Source organism: Microcaecilia unicolor, chromosome 11, assembly GCF_901765095.1.
Source record: "Microcaecilia unicolor chromosome 11, aMicUni1.1, whole genome shotgun sequence".
Lineage (NCBI taxonomy): Eukaryota > Metazoa > Chordata > Amphibia > Gymnophiona > Siphonopidae > Microcaecilia > Microcaecilia unicolor.
In genome coordinates, this window is record NC_044041.1 from 129048868 (window position 1) to 129068663 (window position 19796).

At 44.5% G+C, this 19796-nt stretch overlaps 1 protein-coding gene across 2 annotated transcripts in view; it reads left to right on the plus strand.

Annotated features, from left to right (window-relative positions):
- PELI3 (pellino E3 ubiquitin protein ligase family member 3) overlaps window positions 1-17183 on the plus strand; it is a 34660-nt gene extending 17477 nt beyond the window's left edge. Inside the window, exons 5-7 of one of the 2 annotated variants that reach the window (XM_030219778.1) lie at window positions 2603-2794; window positions 12193-12381; window positions 15235-17183. In XM_030219778.1, the coding sequence (XP_030075638.1) occupies window positions 2603-2794; window positions 12193-12381; window positions 15235-15801 (948 nt within the window). In that variant the 3' untranslated portion in view covers window positions 15802-17183. The remainder of the gene's footprint in view (window positions 1-2602; window positions 2795-12192; window positions 12382-15234) is intronic. The other variant, XM_030219779.1, reaches the window with a different exon arrangement.
- The last annotated feature ends 2613 nt before the right edge of the window (window positions 17184-19796 follow it).

A 19796-nucleotide genomic window follows, 5' to 3' on the forward strand; every position in this document is an offset into this window, starting at 1 on the left:
ATACAAGATTATGATTTATGAGCACCTTTGTAAATAGGCCCCAAAATTAATACAACAATATGGTAATAATACGTTACTTTATAAAGGTGTGTTAAAGTATTACTTAATTACTGGTAGATCAAATTAACTACTGTCATTTAATCCTTTTCTATTAGTTACATTTTAAATTAACATTGCCTTATTATGGGGCCCTTTTCTTAAAAGCTATTAAGCACTTCCCCCCTAGATTCTATAATAGTGCGACCAAAATTGTGTGTGCAAATCCGGTCATATTCTGGATGGCGGGGCTGGTGTTTGGGAGGCAGGGCTAGTGCTGGGCAAGACTTCTACGGTCTGTGCCCTGAAAATGGCAGATACAAATCAAGGTAAGGTATACACAAGAAGTAGCACATATGAGTTTATCTTGTTGGGCAGACTAGATGGACCGTGCAGGTCTTTTTCTGCCGTCATCTACAATGTTACTAAGTTACTATGATTTGCAAATGCAATTTAATTACTTACCAAGCCAGTCAGCACTGATAATTTCCACCTAAGCAATTATTGCCACTAATTGGCATTAATTAGAATTTACGCACACAACTTGCTAGGTGTATTCTGTAAAGTAGTGCATGTAAATTCTAAGGTGCGCTGCCAAAAAGGGGGCATGGCCATGGGTGTGGAATGGGTGTTCCAAAAAACTACACCCAGGCAGTGGTGTTCCTAGAGGGGCTGACACCTGGGGCGGATCGCCAATGCGCCCTGCTCCTCCTGGTGCACGCCGCTGGGGGGAGGGGGTGCCGCACGCCGGTCAGCGTCGTTTCCATGCTCCCTCTGCCCCAGAACAGGTTACTTCCTGTTCCGGGGCAGAGGGAGCATGGAAACGAACTACGCTGACCGGTGCGTGGCACCCCCCCCCCCCAGGGGCGTGCACCTGGGGCGGACCGCCCCCACCGCCCCCCCCCCCTTGGTACGACACTGCACGCAGGGTTATAAAATACACCTGCTCTGCGCCTAACTTAGGCACCGGTATTTACACAAGGTTTACTTGGCGTAAATGGAGGTGTCTAGAGTTAGGTGCAGGCATGGCTGCTAGGCGTATTCTATAAACCCACTATCCTGCTTATAATCGAAAGAGAAAAACGCCTATATTGCGACCCAAATCGGGAGATGGGCTTCTTTCTCCCATGGGCGCCCAAATCGGTATAATCGAAAGCCGATTTTGGGCGTTTCCAACTGCAATCCATCGCGGAAACGGGTAAAGTTGACGGAGGCGTGTCGGAGGCGTGGTGAAGGCGGAACTGGGGTGTGGTTATCGGCCAAGGAGAGATGGGCGTCTTTAGCTGATAATCGAAAAAAAAAGGCGTTTTTACCGCCAGGTGGACCCAGGCCCATCCCCCCTACCTGTAACACTTGTGCTAGTAAATGGGAGGTCTCCAAAACCCACTGTACCCACATGTAGGTGCCCCCTTCACCCCTAAGAGCTATGGTAGTGTTGTACATTTGTGGGTAGTGGGTTTTGGGGGAGGGGGGTTGGGTGCTCAGCACCTGTGGTAAGGGAGCTATGCATGTGGGAACGTTGTCTGAAGTCCACCGCACTGACCTCTAGGGTGCCCAGTTGGTGTCCTGGCATGTCAGGGGGGCGAGTGTACTACGAATCCTGGCCCCTCCCACGACCAAATGGCTTGGATTAGGACGCTTTTGAGCTGGGCATTTTTAGTTTCCATTATCGCTAAAAAAACGCCCAGCTGAAAAAGTCCATTTTTTCGAAAATACGGTCTGTCTCGCTTCTTCACGTACCCGTTTTCGGACATAGACGCCCATGGAGATAGGCGTTCGTGTTCGATTATGCCCCTCTATGTGTATTCTGAAAACTGTGCCTAAATCATGGGCAGGTCAGGGGTGTTACCAGAAATTAGGTGCGATGTTATAGAATACCTGGATTTGTGTGCCTAACTGCCATTAGTTTGGGGGGGGGGGGAGCATAAATGCTCACTCCCAAAGTTAGGCGTAAAATGCGCATGCTCCGCACAGGCCGCCATTTACAGAATATTAGCTTAGTGCGGATCATTTTGGGACCTAACTTTAGGCGCCATTTCGTGAACATAGGCCTAAGTACTTCTATGTTAAACTGAGAGCAGGTACCGCACATTAATCTGAATGTTAATGCGTGAAGTGCAATAAAAAATAGAGGGGATGCTTCTTCTTGATTCAGCATTAGTTTTGGGCTTCCATGCATTTAAAATTCTGCGTTATCGCATGTTGATCACAAAACTTACCACATTGTAATAGAGCAAGGCCTCCATATTAACTGTCTTCTCTTGCTTTCACCATGTGTTGGAGTACGCCAGTTGCTCCCTGCAAAAATCTATAGGGTCCAGTTTAATAAGTTTTAGTAAATGAGGCCATGATAAATGAAATATACAGGAAGGATTAAATTATCACAACAAATAATCAAAAGTTATGATTCCATTGTATTGATATTTATATGCAGCACTTTGCATTTCAGTTATGAAATTAATTACATCCAAATAAGAGCCAAAAAGGGCATTAGAGGAAGGTGTAAGAAGACAAGCCAGGTTAGTACTCTGGTCCATGACATGTCCCTCTTCTCATTTCTGACCAGATTGGGCGATCAACAGAAAATATGATTGACTTTGTGGTGACAGATACAGCATCAGGCAGCGGAGGCAGCGGCGGGTCCGCACAGAGCACCATCTCCCGTTACGCCTGTCGAGTCATCTGCCAGCGCAGTCCCCCCTATACAGCTAGGATCTACGCAGCTGGTTTCGACTCTTCGCGTAACATCTTTCTTGGGGTGAGTCGGGGTGTGGGACCAGCACCGTAACCTGCTGTGATGTCACATCTGGGATTGTGTTGTCATTTGAGGAGGCAGACACACATCTGTCGCTGATTAAGTAAACAAGTCTCTCTGTACTCTCACCGGCTCTCATCGGGGACCTTCTGCCCTCTTTTCTGTCTCCTGTCCATCTCTCACCAGAGATTTGTCTTCCTGAGCCAGGCCCTGTTTCTCAATATACACATACCTGGAAGTGGCTGCTTTGGCAGAAATGGGGGTAGGGGATCAGGGGTCAGGCAGCTTTACCATCACAAATATACTTCAGGGGCCACATTATAAAGACCAGCCAAAGTGGTATTGCCAACTACAGCACCAGAAAGAGTCCCTTTGAGCAAGGCCATGACACCAGAGGGTGGGGTGGCCAGCTGTCTGTGGGCAGTGAGAGTTAAATCTGCTGCTGCTCACAAAGCCTCTGGAGTGTCAAAGCAAATGCAAGGCGCAGATAAAGAAGGCCAAGAAGGATTACGAAAAAAAGATAGCATTAGAGGCAAAAAAACATAGTAAAAAGTTTTTTCGGGGGGAGGAAGTGACGTCACGGGAGCAATGGCAGCATAAATGCTGAGCTCCTGTCTGCCCATAGCAAAATAGAGCGATTCCCTACCGTAATAAAAAAAAAAAAAAAAAAAAAAAACATCTACCGGAGGGTGCAGAGCTTCTGACAGTACAGGTAACAGGAAATCGGGACCGATCCGTTGCCAGTAGCGAACTGTGAAGTTTTGCCCCGGGCGATACGGAGAGGCGGAGGAGTGGCGGAGGGAGAAATATCCATTGGCTCCGAGCTAAGCAGGCGAAAAGAGCACGGGAGAGCAGACCCATCAGCACGAGGGAAAAACAAAAAATTGAATAGCAACAAGGGAGAAAACAGAAGCGATGGAGCCCAGCGCTACGACGCCGAGCCTCTCCCAATTCGCATATGCGGGAGCCACGAGGCAGAACAATATGGCGGCCAGTGGAGAAGAAATTGCAGCAAGCGGGGACCGAAAACGCAACCCCTCGACTGAAGATATGTTTCCGACCCCAGACCAAGTGAGTCAAGAGGAGGAGCCCCTCCCAGAACTAAGAACTTTGCTGAATGAAATTCGCTCTGATTTAAAAGCTATGCGAGCTGACTTAGCTAAGATGGGGGCAGATCTCAGAAGTGAAATCAAAGAACTTGGGCACAGAGTGGAGGAAACAGAGAATAGACTGGAGGAACAGGGGGAGAACATGGGGGTTCTGGACCGGAGAGTGCAAGATATAGACCTGGGGCATGAAGCACTAGCTGACAAGATTGAAGACTTGGAGAATCGCAGCCGACGGAGCAACCTCCGATTTCGGGGGTTGCCGGAATCACCCACTTACCAAGACACAGAAAAGGTGGTACAACAGATAGTATGTGCATTGGTGGTAACTCCCGAACAGCCCCTGGAACCCGAGCAAGTTCTATTGGACAGAGCTCACAGAGCCCTTGGGGCTACAAGAAACAGCCTTCCCAAAGATCTGATTGCCTGCTTCCGGGATTATAAGCTCAAGGAGCGAGTTCTCCAAGCAGCACGTCAAAAGCAAGATTTTAAATGGGACACGTACAAAATCGAGATCTATCAGGACCTGGCGGCAGCAACGCTGAGGAGGAGAGCAGACCTGAAACCAGTCACCAGGAGATTAAGGGAGATGGGGCTTCAGTACAGATGGAGGCACCCATTTGCCCTGGTATTCTATAAAGATGGGAGACAACATCAGGTAAAAACGCTAGCAGAAGCACGGGAACTGCTACCCGAAGATATTTCAGCAACAGCATCCACGGATGTGGAAACGAGGCGCTCTCAGACGAACCTGAGAACTTATCCGAAGTGGCAGCGAGTAGGCCGCAAACGCCTGCAACGCCAGCAGTCAGCTGGACGCCTCACTTGAACATAAATAACAAGGGTAATGTCAAGGACTGATATATTCAGTGGTTGATATGGTTAGAGATACAGCTCTGTTTGGGGGAGTATAGCATATAAGGGAAATTGGGACTCTGGAAGATCAAACGGGGAGAGGGAGGCAAGTAGGTAAGGGGAAAGAGCAAAGGGAAATGTTAGAAATATATAAAGATTGGAGGGGGGGAATCAAAAATGGTAATATCTAACCAGAGATGGGCAAAGGGGATCACTTCCTCTCTACAAAGCACCGTTTTTATTTTGAGATGAAACGGGTGCTCTGGATTCGGGAAGGGGAGATGGGAGGGGGTGGGAAGTTCAGAGGGGGGAGCGGGGGGAAGATACACTTTAGGGGTAAATCTCAGGATGGGGGGGGAGGGAAAAAAGGGGGACAAGATGTTATGATGTTACAATATGGTGTTAAATATGTTGAAGGTTTATTATTACAAGTTGTAAAATGTTTAAATGTATAACACTAAATGTAAGAGGCCTCAATACACCGCAGAAACGTAGACAGGTGTTTAGAGAATTGACCCGACAAAAGTCGGATGTGGTGTTTCTCCAGGAGACCCACCTGAGAAAAAATCATGAACACCTGATGAAACATAAGAGATACCCCACTGTTCAATGTGCTTCCAATAGGGCGAATAAAAAAACGCAGGGAGTCCTGATAGCTTTGTCGGGATCCCTCCCATGGCAAGTACATACTACAGTGAAAGATAAAATGGGACGATATATATTGATGACAGTGTCGCTGTATAATAAGCAATATACTCTAGTGTGCATGTATGCCCCTAACGTGGGGCAGAGTGAATTTTTAGATATAGTGGAAAAGGTGATAAAGGAAAATATACAAGGAGAATTGTTGGTGGGAGGTGATCTTAATCTTACGATAGATCCTAAATTGGACAATTCAGGAGGGAGGGTAGAATATGCAAAAACAGATAGGAAAGCCCTCATAAGGTGGATGGCCCGATGGGACCTAGTAGACATATGGAGAGAGAGACATGGGACGGAGAGAGATTATTCCTTTTTCTCACCCAAGCATAATACCTATTCAAGGATTGATTATTGGCTGGGAGGCAGAGGGCTGAGAAATGCTATCAAATTAGTGGAGATAGAACAATGTAGCTGGTCTGACCACTCGATGGTGCTATTGGAGGTGATGGGAGAGGGAGGGAAAACAAAGAAGAGAAGATGGCGCCTAAATGAAACACTCTTGATGGACCCACAGAGTGTCCTAGAAATAGAAAACAATATAAGAGAATACATACAGTTCAATGATAATGAAGAGGTTAAACCGACCAGTTTATGGGAGGGTCTGAAAGTAGTTATTAGGGGCCAATGTATAGCGAAGCAAGCATATATCAATAAGAAAAAAGCAGAGACAGAAACTAATTTACGGAAACAAATAACGAATCTAGAGAACATACATAAGAAAGACCCAACAGATAGTAAAAAAACAGAAGAAATACGCCAACTTAAAGCTCAACTTAATGAAATACAACTGGGGGATATAGCCCGACAATTAGAACAAGTACAGCAGGAGTACTATGAATTTGGAAATAAAACAAGCAGATTACTGGCTAATAAGCTTAAAAAGCAGGCACAGCGCAATTATATACATGGCATACGCAACCTCTCAGGGGAGCTAATAACACAAACAGAGGAAATTGCAGAGGTATTTTGGGATTTCTATAATCAGCTATATCAAGCAGAACAAGATACATCAAGGGAGGACATGGAACAATACGTGCGGGACCTGGGGATGATTAGAGTCACGGGAAGGGAGCATGAAGCGCTATCAAAGGTCATAACACTAGAAGAGATAGAAGAAGCAATAGCAGATTTGCCAAACAACAAATCCCCCGGGCCAGATGGCTTCCCTTCTAGATTTTATAAAAAATTTGCAAAAATACTAGCCCCTGTACTACTGAAAGCTATTGCCACCTTCGAGGAGGCACAGGAGCTGCCATACTCATGGAGGATGGCTGAAGTGACCATACTCCTAAAGCCAGGTAAAGACCCGTCGCAGTGTGGCTCCTACCGGCCAATATCTCTCCTGAACACGGACTATAAAATTTTTACTAAAATAATGGCACGCCGCCTACAGGAGGTAATGCCACGACTAATACATGAAGACCAAACTGGCTTCATTAGGGGTCGTCAAACACATGATAATACTCGGACACTGTTACACATCATACAACAAATACAGGATGAAAAAACACCAACAATAATATTCTCAGTAGATGCCGAAAAGGCATTTGATCGTGTAGATTGGGAGTTTCTATTTACAGTAATACGTCAGATAGGTATAGAGGGACGATTTATGACATGGCTGCGCCTATTATACGCGAAACCGATGGCGGTATTAAAGATAAATGGGACACATACTAATATACTAGAGCTGCACAGAGGCACAAGGCAGGGATGTGCAATATCCCCATTATTATTCGCAATATCAATCGAGCCACTAGCTAGGATAATACGGACACACAAAGATATAAGGGGAGTAGTACGGGGGCAAAGGGAACATAAAATAATGCTTTTTGCCGATGACGTTCTCCTGACATTAACTCATCCATTACAATCAATACAAGAGACAATGAAGGTGATGACAAACTATGGAAGGGTCTCAGGATTTAAAATTAACATAAATAAATCAGAAATACTAAATCTCTCAACACCACCTAGAGAAATACAAGAGATAACAGATAAGTTTCCGTTCGCATGGGCAAAGAAGTCAATTCGCTATCTAGGGATACAGATTACGCCGGAAATAGGGGGATTATATCAAGCAAATTACCCCAAAAAAATCAAAGAACTGTTTGAGGAAGTGGACAGATGGGAAGGGCTTACTATATCATGGCTGGGAAGAATCCATGCTATAAAAATGATAATCTTACCAAAGATATTATACTTGTTCATGGCCATACCGATACCTATTCCACAAAAGTTCTTCCAACAATTAAATAGGAAAATGTTTGCTTACATCTGGAGGAAGCGACCCCCCAGGGTAAATAGGGATATGATGTTTCAGCTGCCCGTGGAAGGGGGAATGGGAGTACCAAATTTCCACCTATATTATCAGGCAGCTCAACTAAGAATATTAGTGGAATGGACTCCTAGAAATAATAAAAAATGGCTACACTGGGAACGTTCATGGTTGAGTACCCGTTATATAGGAGATATACTTTGGAGGAAGGGGACTGAAATTATGTCTCTAACTAGGGGAGTGCCAATGGGGATTGGCCTCTTACTGGAGACATGGTTACGGATACGACGAAAAATGTTTCCGGAGAGGAGATATTTTTTACAAATGGCTATATGTGGGGCTCCAGGGTTTCCGTTAGGAGAATCAGATAGTGTATACAAAAATTGGGCCCGTAAGGGATTATATATGTTAGGCCAGATATGGAATAATGGAGAAATTAAAACTTTTGAAGAATTAAAAGAAGAATATGAGTTGGAAGAAAGGGATATGACATATTATCATAGCCTGCGGAATTATATAAAAAGACGGGCAGGGGAAGAACTGGAACTTACAGAAACAGCGCTAGAAAAGGCAATTAAGGGAGGAGGGGGCAAAGGGGGAGTGTCACGATTATATAAGGCACTATTAAAAATGTCCAACCCTCAAGATCATTATATGAGACGATGGGAGGGGGCCTTACAACAAACCTTTTCAAGAGAAGGTTGGATGAGGGGACTCAGATATTTATTGAAGGCCTCTATCACTCAGGCAGTGGCTGAGAATGGTTATAAAATATGGTACTGGTGGTACTATACACCAGATAGACTACAAAAAATATACCATAAGATATCACCGAACTGCTGGAGGGAATGTGGAAATAGAGGTACATTTATGCATATATGGTGGGAATGTCCCAAGATACAGGCATTTTGGTCCCAAATTCGGGCAATGGTATACCAAATCACAAAGATAGAATATCCAAATCGGGCGGAGTATTGTCTTTTGCACTTCCGACCGGGAAGATGTAAGGTACACCAACATAAAATGGCTAGCCAGATTTTTGCAGCAGCCAAAATGACAGTGGCAAGGGCATGGAAACAGATAGAGGTACCACATATTCAAGTAGTAAAGCATAAACTCGATTATCTGCATCAGATGGCGAAACTGACCGCACTGAGAAAAGGTCAATTACATAGGTTTCAACAAATTTGGCAACCTTATGAGCAGATGAAAGAAACATGTAAAACACCACACTAAGAAAGGAGAGGGGGGGAGAAATGGGGGAAGGTTTGTTAAGAGTTTATTTGCAAATATTGCTATAGAAGAAGAGATAAATATGTTACACATATGCTGAGCGTTGCAAATATGTGGAGATGTATTTAACATGTTAAAAAATAATAAAGAAATTAAAAAAAAAAAAAAAAAGTTTTTTCGGTATATTAAAAGCAGGAAGCTGGCAAAAGAATCGGTTGGGCCGCTGGATGACCGAGGGGTAAAAGGGGCGATCAAGGAAGACAAAGACGTAGCGGAGAGACTGAATGAATTCTTTGCTTCAGTCTTCACTGAGGAAGATTTGGGTGGGATACCGGTGTCGGAAATGGTATTTCAAGCGGACGAGTCGGAGAAACTTACTGACTTCACGGTAAACCTGGAGGACGTAATGGGGCAGTTCGGCAAACTGAAGAGTAGCAAATCTCCTGGACTGGATGGTATTCATCCTAGAGTACTGATAGAACTGAAAAATGAGCTTGCGGAGCTACTGTTAGTGATATGCAACTTATCCTTAAAATCGAGCGTGGTACCGGAAGATTGGAGGGTGGCCAATGTAATGCCCATTTTTTTAAAAGGCTCCAGGGGAGATCCGGGAAATTATAGACTGGTGAGTCTGACGTCGGTGCCGGGGAAAATGGTAGAGGCTATTATTAAAAACAAAATTACAGAGCACATCCGAGGACATGGATTACTGAGACCGAGTCAGCACGGCTTTTGTGTGGGGAAATCTTGCCTGATCAATTTACTTCAATTCTTTGAAGGAGTAAACAAACATGTGGACAAAGGGGAGCCGGTTGATATTGTGTATCTGGATTTTCAAAAGGCGTCTGACAAGGTACCTCATGAAAGGCTACAGAGGAAATTGGAGGGTCATGGGATAGGAAGAAATGTCCTATTGTGGATTAAAAACTGGTTGAAGGATAGGAAACAGAGAGTGGGGTTAAATGGGCAGTATTCACAATGGAGAAGGGTAGTTAGTGGGGTTCCTCAGGGGTCTGTGCTAGGACCGCTGCTTTTTAATATATTTATAAATGATTTAGAGATGGGAGTAACTAGCGAGGTGATTAAATTTGCTGATGACACAAAGTTATTCAAAGTCGTTAACTCGCGACAGGATTGTGAAAAATTACAAGAGGACCTTACGAGACTGGGAGACTGGGCGGCTAAATGGCAGATGACGTTTAATGTGAGCAAGTGCAAGGTGATGCATGTGGGGAAAAAAGAACCCGAATTATAGCTACGTCATGCAAGGTTCCACGTTAGGAGTTACGGACCAAGAAAGGGATCTGGGTGTCGTTGTCGATAACACACTGAAACCTTCTGCTCAGTGTGCTGCTGCAGCTAGGAAAGTGAATAGAATGTTAGGTATTATTAGGAAAGGTATGGAAAACAGGTGTGAGGATCTTATAATGCCGTTGTATCGTTCCATGGTGCGACCGCACCTTGAGTATTGTGTTCAATTCTGGTCGCCGCATCTCAAGAAAGATATAGTAGAATTGGAAAAGGTGCAGCGAAGGGCGACTAAAATGATAGCGGGGATGGGACGACTTCCCTGTGAAGAAAGACTAAGGAGGCTAGGGCTATTCAGCTTGGAGAAGAGATGGCTGAGGGGAGACATGATAGAGGTATATAAAATAATGAGTGGAGTGGAACAGGTGGATGTGAAGCGTCTGTTCACGCTTTCCAAAAATACTAGGACTAGGGGGCATGCGATTAAACTACAGTGTAGTAAATTTAAAACAAATCGGAGAACATTTTTATTCACCCAATGTGTAATTAAACTCTGGAATTCATTGCCGGAAAATGTGGTGAAGGCGGTTAGCTTAGCAGAGTTTAAAAAGGGGTTGGACGGTTTCCTAAAGGACAAGTCCATAAACCGCTACTAAACGGACTTGGAAAAATCCAAAATCCCAGGAATAACATGTATAGAATGTTTGTACGTTTGGGAAGCTTGCCAGGTGCCCTTGGCCTGGATTGGCCGCTGTCGTGGACAAGATGCTGGGCTCGATGGACCCTTGGTCTTTTCCCAGTATGGCATTACTTATGTACTCCAGCCTGATCAGTTCTCATTACAGATGTTTCTCCTTAAGGCCCCATGTCCTCTCATTACTCTTTCCTATCTGGCTCTCTTCAGGGATTCTCTTTTCAAGGATGCCTTCCTTTGAGGCAGGTGTTTCAGGCTGTCTTAATCTCTTAGCTGGACTATTGCAATCTGGCATATCTGGACCTCTCAAAGAGGAATGGTATCAGATTGTGGTTGGTCCAGAATACAGCTGCTAAAATCATAAAAGGGCATGAAAATGGGATAGAGTTCCATTAGCTCTCAGTGGAGTTAAGAATTAAATTTAAAATTGCCTGTCACAGTGTATAAATGTAATTAAGGATGAGGACTAGAGTATATTTGCAGTATGGTTTGTATTTATAGGATAGTAAAACCTTTGAAATCCGAGGAGCAAATGTTCTTTACCATCAGTTAAGAATTGCAAATTATTGGTCACTACATAGCAGATTTTAAAGGGTGTTGAGCCCCTATGAATAAAATGCATTGCCAAGGACATTAGGGTCAATATTCAGACCGTGGAAGGGAGTCCGGCTATCTCCTGCGGTCAGCCTGGATATTCAGTGCCGGATTGTTTCTGGTGACCTGCATTGAATGAGCAGTTTATTTTTAGCTGGTTTAAAGTTAACTGGCTAAGTCGATATTCATGGATAGCTGGTTAACTTTAAACCGGCTACAGACATACCAGCTATTTAAGTGGCCCAATGTGGTGCTAACCAGAAATATTCAGTGGGGGATAACCAGCTATCCCCCGCTGAATATTGCTGGATAGCCGGTTACGTGCCATTTAACCAGCCAGATGCCGTTCCTGGCCGGTTAAATGGTTTTGAATATCGAGAAGATTATGTAAATGTCTCTAAATGGGTTATGCCATGACAGGAGTCTTATCATTGTTTGGAAGAAATTTTAAAATGTGGCTATTTTCACAGATATGTGATTGACTTTTCTGAGGTGATGGACAAGAGACCTAAAGATGGGATAGTTTTAAATGGCAATTTTTAGTATTTTGAAACATATATATAATCTGCTTTGAATTGCGTTTTGATAAAAGTGGGCTATAAGTTAGGAATTAAATTAAAATTTCTGTACCTGTGTCCGATGACCTGGTGTCTTCAATGTGCAGTGATGCCTCTGTACATTTATGTTCCAGGAACGGGCTGCAAAATGGCGGACTCCAGATGGATTGATGGATGGGCTAACTACAAATGGGGTGTTAGTCATGCATCCCACAGGAGGTTTCTCTGAAGACTCATCCCCAGGGGTCTGGCGGGAGATCTCAGTCTGTGGCAATGTGTATGCGCTACGGGAGTCCCGCTCAGCACAGCAGCGGGGAAAACTGGTAGGAAGAAATGTCATTCTCCAGTCTGGCAGATTTATACAGGGGGCCTTTCCTGTCTGTCTAGTATTCATCTACTTTAGTGCAGTGGGGTATCAAAACCCAGTGCAGCTCATCCTGTTTCTCTGATGTCTATAGCACTAAGGCACTGCCCTGCCTCTGGAGAGACAACCTAGGATACGCCAGAATAGAAATTTCATCTGCTGGCCTGGGACTCCTGGTCCCTTCATGGAATCCAGAGGAAATCATTTAAGCTGTGGGCATGGGGTGGTTGTGGGTTGTGTAAAGTGTATTTTGAACATAGGCAGTGGGTGTATAGGGTACACTTAGATTGTGAGCCCACTAGGGACAGAAAAAAATACCTGCAATCACAGGAGCCAACTTTTCAAAATGATTGGGGGTGCTGAAATTTTTTTTTTTACAGTTGGTGCATTCCCCCTCCCCCTCCTCCTCCTCCCCCCTCCCTCCGTCCGAGTTCCAGGTCCCCCTCCCTCCCTCCATCTGAGTTCCAGCCCACCTCCCTCCCTCCCTCTGTCCGAGTTCCAGGCCCTCCCTCCCTCCCCCATCCCTCCCTTCGAGTTCCAGGCCCGTCCCTCCGAGTTCCAGGCCCTCCCTCCAAGTTCCAGGGCCCCCCCCTCCCTCCCTCCGAATTTTAAAAGTCATCTTACCTCGTTGGGGTTACGGCGGCAGCAGCAGTGAAAAGCGTGCAGGCTCAGCGCTTCAGCCTTCCCTTCTCTCAACTCTGGTCCCGCCCTTGCGGAAATAGGAAATGAGGGTGGGACCAGAGCTGAGAGAAGGGAAGGCTGAAGCGCCGAGCCTGCACACTTTTCACTGCTGCTGCCGTGAAAAATTCGGAGGGAGGGACTTTTAAAATTCTGGTCTGGCGAAAGGAACATCCGGTGGGTGAAATATTGGGCTGCTCGAGCACCCACAGCACCCACGGAGTCAGCGCCTATGCCTGCAGTTATTATATATAAACTGCTTTGCTTTGATTGTACCCACAGAAAGGCGGTATATCAAATCCATTAATCCTTTACCCTTTACCTTACAGTCTTTTAGGCCCAGATTTAGTGGGTGGTTTAAGATGTAGGGGTACATGCCTTTAGGCTCAGATTTGAATAGAGGCAGTGGGTGGTATAATGTGTAGGGTATACTACTTTAGGCCCAGATTTAAGCATAAGCAGTGAGTGGTATAAGGTGCGGAATACACTCCTCTTTTAGGCCTAGATTTGAACATTGACATTGATGGCTCAATGATAATTTACACATAATAAATACAGCAGCCAAAGTGATTTTGGGGGGAGCAAGCTGGGAGAGGGCTATGCTATGTTCAGGATGCCTGCAAGGGTAGGCAATGCAGGTGAAGGTGTTGTTTAAATTACTACTGCTGAGCTTTAAAGTCACCCATGGACTGGCACCTGTATATCCAAATGGATAATTATGGGCTGCTTACTTAATACGTGTGCTGCATTCCATAGAGGAAGCTAAGTTGCTGTTGCCATCTAACGATGAGAACAGGTTGACTACCAAGGAAAATATATTTGCATGGGTGTGTGCCATTTTGGTGGACTAAACCTCCAAGGTATTTAAGGGTGATGTTTTATTTGGGGTTTTGTAGAAACTCAAAATATGGTTGTTGGGAGAGTTTTTAGCTATTTTAAGGTTTTCAAGATGGAACTGCTTGCTGTGATGTTTCATTATTCATGTATAGTTTTTGTATAATATATCAGTAATTATATTACCCATCTTGAACAATATTGGTTCAGCAGGTTATAACAATGCCAGGATTAAATGAAATTAAATAGGCAACTGCTTAAACCAGCACATTTTGAAGGTGCCTGAAACATTGGGGGAAGGGGATTTTGCTCTCATTTTATTTAGGGCTGTTTGCTAATGGAACTCTGCTCCCCCTCCCCACCCCAGTTCTCTTTACTGGCATGCGGGTGCCAAAATCTTAAATCAAATTTATTTACAGTTTCAAGTTTTTAAAAAAACTTTCTATTCCACCCAACAGAGCAAGCCATCCAGGCAGTGTACAATCTAAAATGAAAGTGAGGAGAAGAAAAGAAAACCAATTTACATGACTAACATGAAACTAAAGGAATCAGGAGGATAGAACTACAATGTAAATAGGATAGAGAGGGGGAGGGGAAAAAACTGTTGACCAGGTAGACTAGCCTAATCTGGGACTAAATTAAGGAAGTCTTGTTTCAAAGAAAGATAGTGAAGTTATTTGGCAAGGAGGTTCCTTAATTTAGGACCTTGAAATGCGTAATGTGGTCAAATCCAGTTCTGCTTTGACTTTTTATGTAAAATTTACTAGATCAAGAGTTGTAAAAAAGTAAAGAAATAAATAAGGTGGCAATTATATAAGGGGGTGCCTCCGGTTGATCACTCCAATGCAGCACCTGTTCAAGAGTGGCATCTGGGCATCTAGATCTCATTATAGAATGTTAGCATAACCCAGTGTTTCTTTACATCTATGTATCTGCAGTTATACCAGCCACAGACCTGGCATAACTTCAGGTGCTTAAATACAGCAAGGGCAAATGTTACTTACATCTGGAGCCCCTTCCATACTCTGCCCATGTGTATGCCCCCTTGCATTTACACATGCCTCTGTGGAATAGCACTAACAGCACTTATGCTTGTAAGTGCTCACTATCCCAGCATGTATACGTGCATGCCTGGTTATAGAATTGCCCTTCACATAAGTAAATAGATTTACTGGTGGCACCGGTAGATGTGAAATCTTTCCTCAGCCACAGTTCTTCTATTCACCACTAGGTGGGGGCATCATGACTGCAGAGGAAAGAAACTTCAGAGAGTCTCATGCACCCTTTTGGCTTTTTGCAGGTCGAGAACGAGACTAATATCCTGCAGGATGGCTCCCTCATCGACTTGTGTGGTGCCACCCTCTTGTGGCGGACCACAGAAGGCCTACGGCGTACTCCAACACTGAAACAGCTGGAAGCACTACGACAGGAGATCAATGCTGCCCGTCCTCAGTGCCCTGTGGGCTTCAACACTCTGGTCTTCCCCAGTCTGGCCCAGAGGGAGGTGGTGGAGAAGAAGCAGCCATGGGTTTACTCCAATTGTGGCCATGTGCACGGCTACCATGACTGGGGATTCCGTAAGGAGAAGGGAGGCCTGGAACGTGAATGCCCCATGTGCCGGCGGGTGGGGCCTTATGTACCGCTCTGGCTGGGGTGCGAGGCAGGCCTATATCTGGATGCAGGGCGGCCCACCCATGCCTTCTGCCCCTGCGGCCATGTTTGCTCAGAGAGGACTGTGAGGTATTGGTCACAGATTCTACTGCCTCATGGGACCCATGCTTTCCATGCTGCCTGTCCCTTTTGTGGGACATGGCTGACAGGGGGTCATGAACAGATCAAACTCATCTTTCAGGGTCCCGTCGACTGAGAGACATTAAATAAAAAAGGAAATGAATGCAAAGAATAAAAATAATGTGAGAAAAAACAAGGAAAACAAATCTGTGGTTGTTGAATTTAGAGACCATGTGTGAGTAAAGATGATAAAGGAGTTCCTTACCCCATGTCAGCAGCAGCCAAATTTTAGTTGGAGAGGCCAAACAAACCATTTCCAGCTCCACCTCCCAAGCTCTCTAGTTGCTGATGCCACGTTGGGCAAAATACTGGTCAGGCATTGGCCCTAGCAGCTTCCCCTCCTTCCACTGGCTATGGCCCATTTATCCATCATACAATGTTTTCTTTTTTTAATATTCATCACATACCATCAGCTCAATTCCACAAAATCTTACCTTCAGCAGTTTCTTGGCTTTGTTGCATCCTCTTTTCAGATCATTCCTTGAGTTTCTTTTTTCTTTTTTTTGCCCTGATATTCAACTTGCCATACTGTATTTCTGCATTGTGGGGGTAATTTTTGAAGGGGTTGATATTCTGTGTGGTTTAAGTAGACGGAAGAGGCTTCTGCCCACGTAAACCATGCTGAGTGGATCAGATGCTGATATTCAGTGGTCTGAGAGTTGTGGAGGAGCAGTTACTGGCCATATTTAGCACTAGTATCCATGTAGCTAAGTGGGCACATAAGATTGCACGAAAGGCAGTCCTGTTTTTGCCCTCCAAGCTCTGCAAGTGCTAGCACTGAATAGTGACTGACACATGCCTAACTTCTGGGTCATTGCCTGTTTAATGCCTGGCACTGAATATCTGGTATTAAATCTGCCTTTGGCTGTCAATGGCCTAAAAACCTCTGCAGGCTGAATACCAACTGGTAAGTCTCTTAATTTTACACTCAAAAATAGATGTTTATAGAGCTGCCTAAGATACACGAGTGTAAATGTATTGCGTAGACACCCATCTACACGTACTTTTACCAGGAATAACCATAAGTGTTCCTGCAGAACTTCTAAGTTACACAGTTCCAGGAGGGAGATTTTAGGCCAGTTCTGGTTTTCTGACAACCCTATTATAGTGCATTACGGGGGTCTTTTACAAAGCCGTGCTAGCATTTTTAGCTCATGGTAAAAATCAGCTGGTGGTAAATACCGAGATGCCCACTGTGGGTGTGTCAGCTTTTACCACAAGCTAAAAACGCTAATCTGGCTTTGTAAAAGGCCCCCTATGGGACCTGCAACACTGAATTCAAGGGGTAGGAATGAGGGACTACAAATCCCACAATGCTTTTGTAAGTTCAAAACAAGGACCAACTAATAAGTCTGCCTTCTGGAACTAGGTAACTTGGCAGCATTGTTTGGGTGGCATTTGCCGTTACCTGTATTTTATAATATAAAACATATGACCATGTAAAATAAAATGGTAGAGTTGTGTATGCTTCAGTGAAAGTGTAACTTTGTGCAGGAGTTTTCGGGGGGGGGGGGGGGGTAAATTTTATGCCACTTGTGCACGTATGTTCCCTTTATAAAACAAGGTATGATGTTAGATCATTTGAAACAATGTGATTGAAAACTTTGACAAACCCCTCCTTTTTAAAATAGGCATAACTTTTGCACATATCTGCTGTACAAATTAGGTGGTCTATCATAAAATTACCCTCAGTACATATCAGTGTGATAAATGCATGGAATGCTGACGAAGACCTGTTCTGCAGCTCTCTGTGCTGTATTTTACATACATTGCTGTAGTTCCATCTGTTTGGGGAGAGGGGGAAGATTTTTCCTGGTGATAATCAGTATAGCGGAATCTGAAGTTAGTTGGCTTCATACCAGTAGAAACAAATGTACTGGAGAACAGCCCTCATGACCAGTCAGATTTTCAGGATTTTCACAATAAATATGCATGAGCTAGACGGGCATGCAAATCTCTCTTATGCATATTTATTTGGAGATCCTGAAAACCTGACTGGCTGGGCTGTCTTGAGGCTCAAGTTGAAAAACCTCTTCCCTGCATCTGTGTTTCCCCAAGTCTGGTCCTGGAGTACCCTATCAGGCTTATTTTCAAAAGAGAAGAACGCTAACACATGGGCATTCTCGACCCATAATAAAAAAAAAAAGGGCGTCCCTGATGAGCACTTGGATGACTTTACTTGGTCCTTTTTTTCTTATGACCAAGGCACGAAAAGGTGCCTGAACTGACCAGATGACCACCGTAGGGAATCGGGGATGACGCCCCCCCCTTACTCCCCCAGTAGCCACTAACCCTCTCCCACCCTGAAAAAAATTTTTTAAATATTTTTTTGCCAGCCTCAAATATCATACCCAGCTTCATGACAGCAGTATGCAGGTCCCTGGAGCAGTTTTAGTGGGTGCAGTGCACTTCAGGCAGGTGGACCCAGGCCCATGTGAGCCCTCCAAAACCCACTGTACCCACATCTAGGTGCCCCCCTTCACCTGTAAGGGCTATGGTAGTGGTGTACAGTTGTTGGTAGTGGATTTTGGGGGGCTTAGCACACAAGGGAAGGGAGCTATGTACCTGGGAGCTTTTTCTGAAGTCCACTGTAGTGCCCCCTAGGGTGCCCGTTTGGTGTCCCGGCATGTCAGGGGGACCAGTGCACTATGAATGCTGGCTCCTCCCACGACCAAAGGGCTTGCATTTGGTCGTTTTTTCAGATGGGCGTCCTTAGTTTCCATTATTGCCGAAAATCAGAAATGACCAAGTCTAAGGACGACCATCTCATGGAACGACCTAAATGTCAAGATTTGGGCGTCCCCAACCGTATTATCAAAACGAAAGATGGACGCCCACCTTATTTCGATAATATGGGTTTCCCCGCCCCTTCGCGAGGACGTCCTCAGCAAAACTTGGGCGCCGCTTTCAATTATGCCCCTCTTTGCCAGTCAGGTTTTCAGGATATCCACAATGAATATGCATGAACTTGATTTGCATACACTGCCTGTATAATATGCAAATCTCTTTTGTGTATATTCATTGTGGATATCCTGAAGACCTGATTGTCAAGGGAGTACTCCAGGACCAGACTTGGGAAACACTGCAGTAAGGTAAGCTCAAAACTGACTCAGCCTGTTGCAGTGTTTCAAAGGTGCATAGTTCCAGGAGGGAGATTTTGTTCTAGTCCTGAATTTGTGATATTCCCATCCCAGGTACATTATGGGACTTCTAGTGCTTTCAAAGGGGTACAATCAGGACAGACAAATAATCCCACACTGTCGGATGCAAGTTCAAAACCAGGACTGGCCAATAAGTTTCTGCGCTGGAACTGGGTATATTGGTGGGCTGACAAGGGTGAGATAACCCTAGAAGCCAAGGGCAGCTTCATTAGTTGAGGACTGCCACAGAACTAGTCCAGTTCTGGTTCCAGCCCTCTTCTCCTTCCACATAGATACTACAGTATTTGTGGGCCTGATATGCAAAGGAGTTATGCTTCTAACTTTGAAAGAAATGCTCATAGATCACATAAATATTTACTAGGCCGAGTACATGACATTTACTCAAAATTTCACTCAACTCAAATTTAGGAGCATAAAACGTGTGTAGTAACGGGTGGATTTAGGGTGGGGAAAAGAAATTAGGAGCTTAAACTCAGAAATCTAGGCAAATGAATGGCCCCTTCATAGAAGAGATACGGCTGCTACAATTATAGCATTGCAAATTGAAGTTGAAGGGGTAATTCCCTTAAAACAGCCAGTTGAGTGAAACATTAATCTTGGGTTGCTGTTTTTTGCTCTAGCTTCCTTTTGAAAGTGAATGAATTAAATATCAAAACATTCATTATTCAAAAGAAAAAGGATCAGTGAAGAATATTATAGCCTAATGCTCTGAAAGGCTACAAGACTGATGATCCCAATGGGTCCCGTGCTTCTGTGCACCGCTCCCAACATTTTTCCCCCACCAGTTCAGGTCAAGGCCAAAGTGATCCAGTCCAGGTTTTATTTTTTTATTCCAACCAACCAATATTCCAACATCCAGCAAACAAAAGAAACAACAAAGCCACAATTCTAACAAACAGAAATTAATATT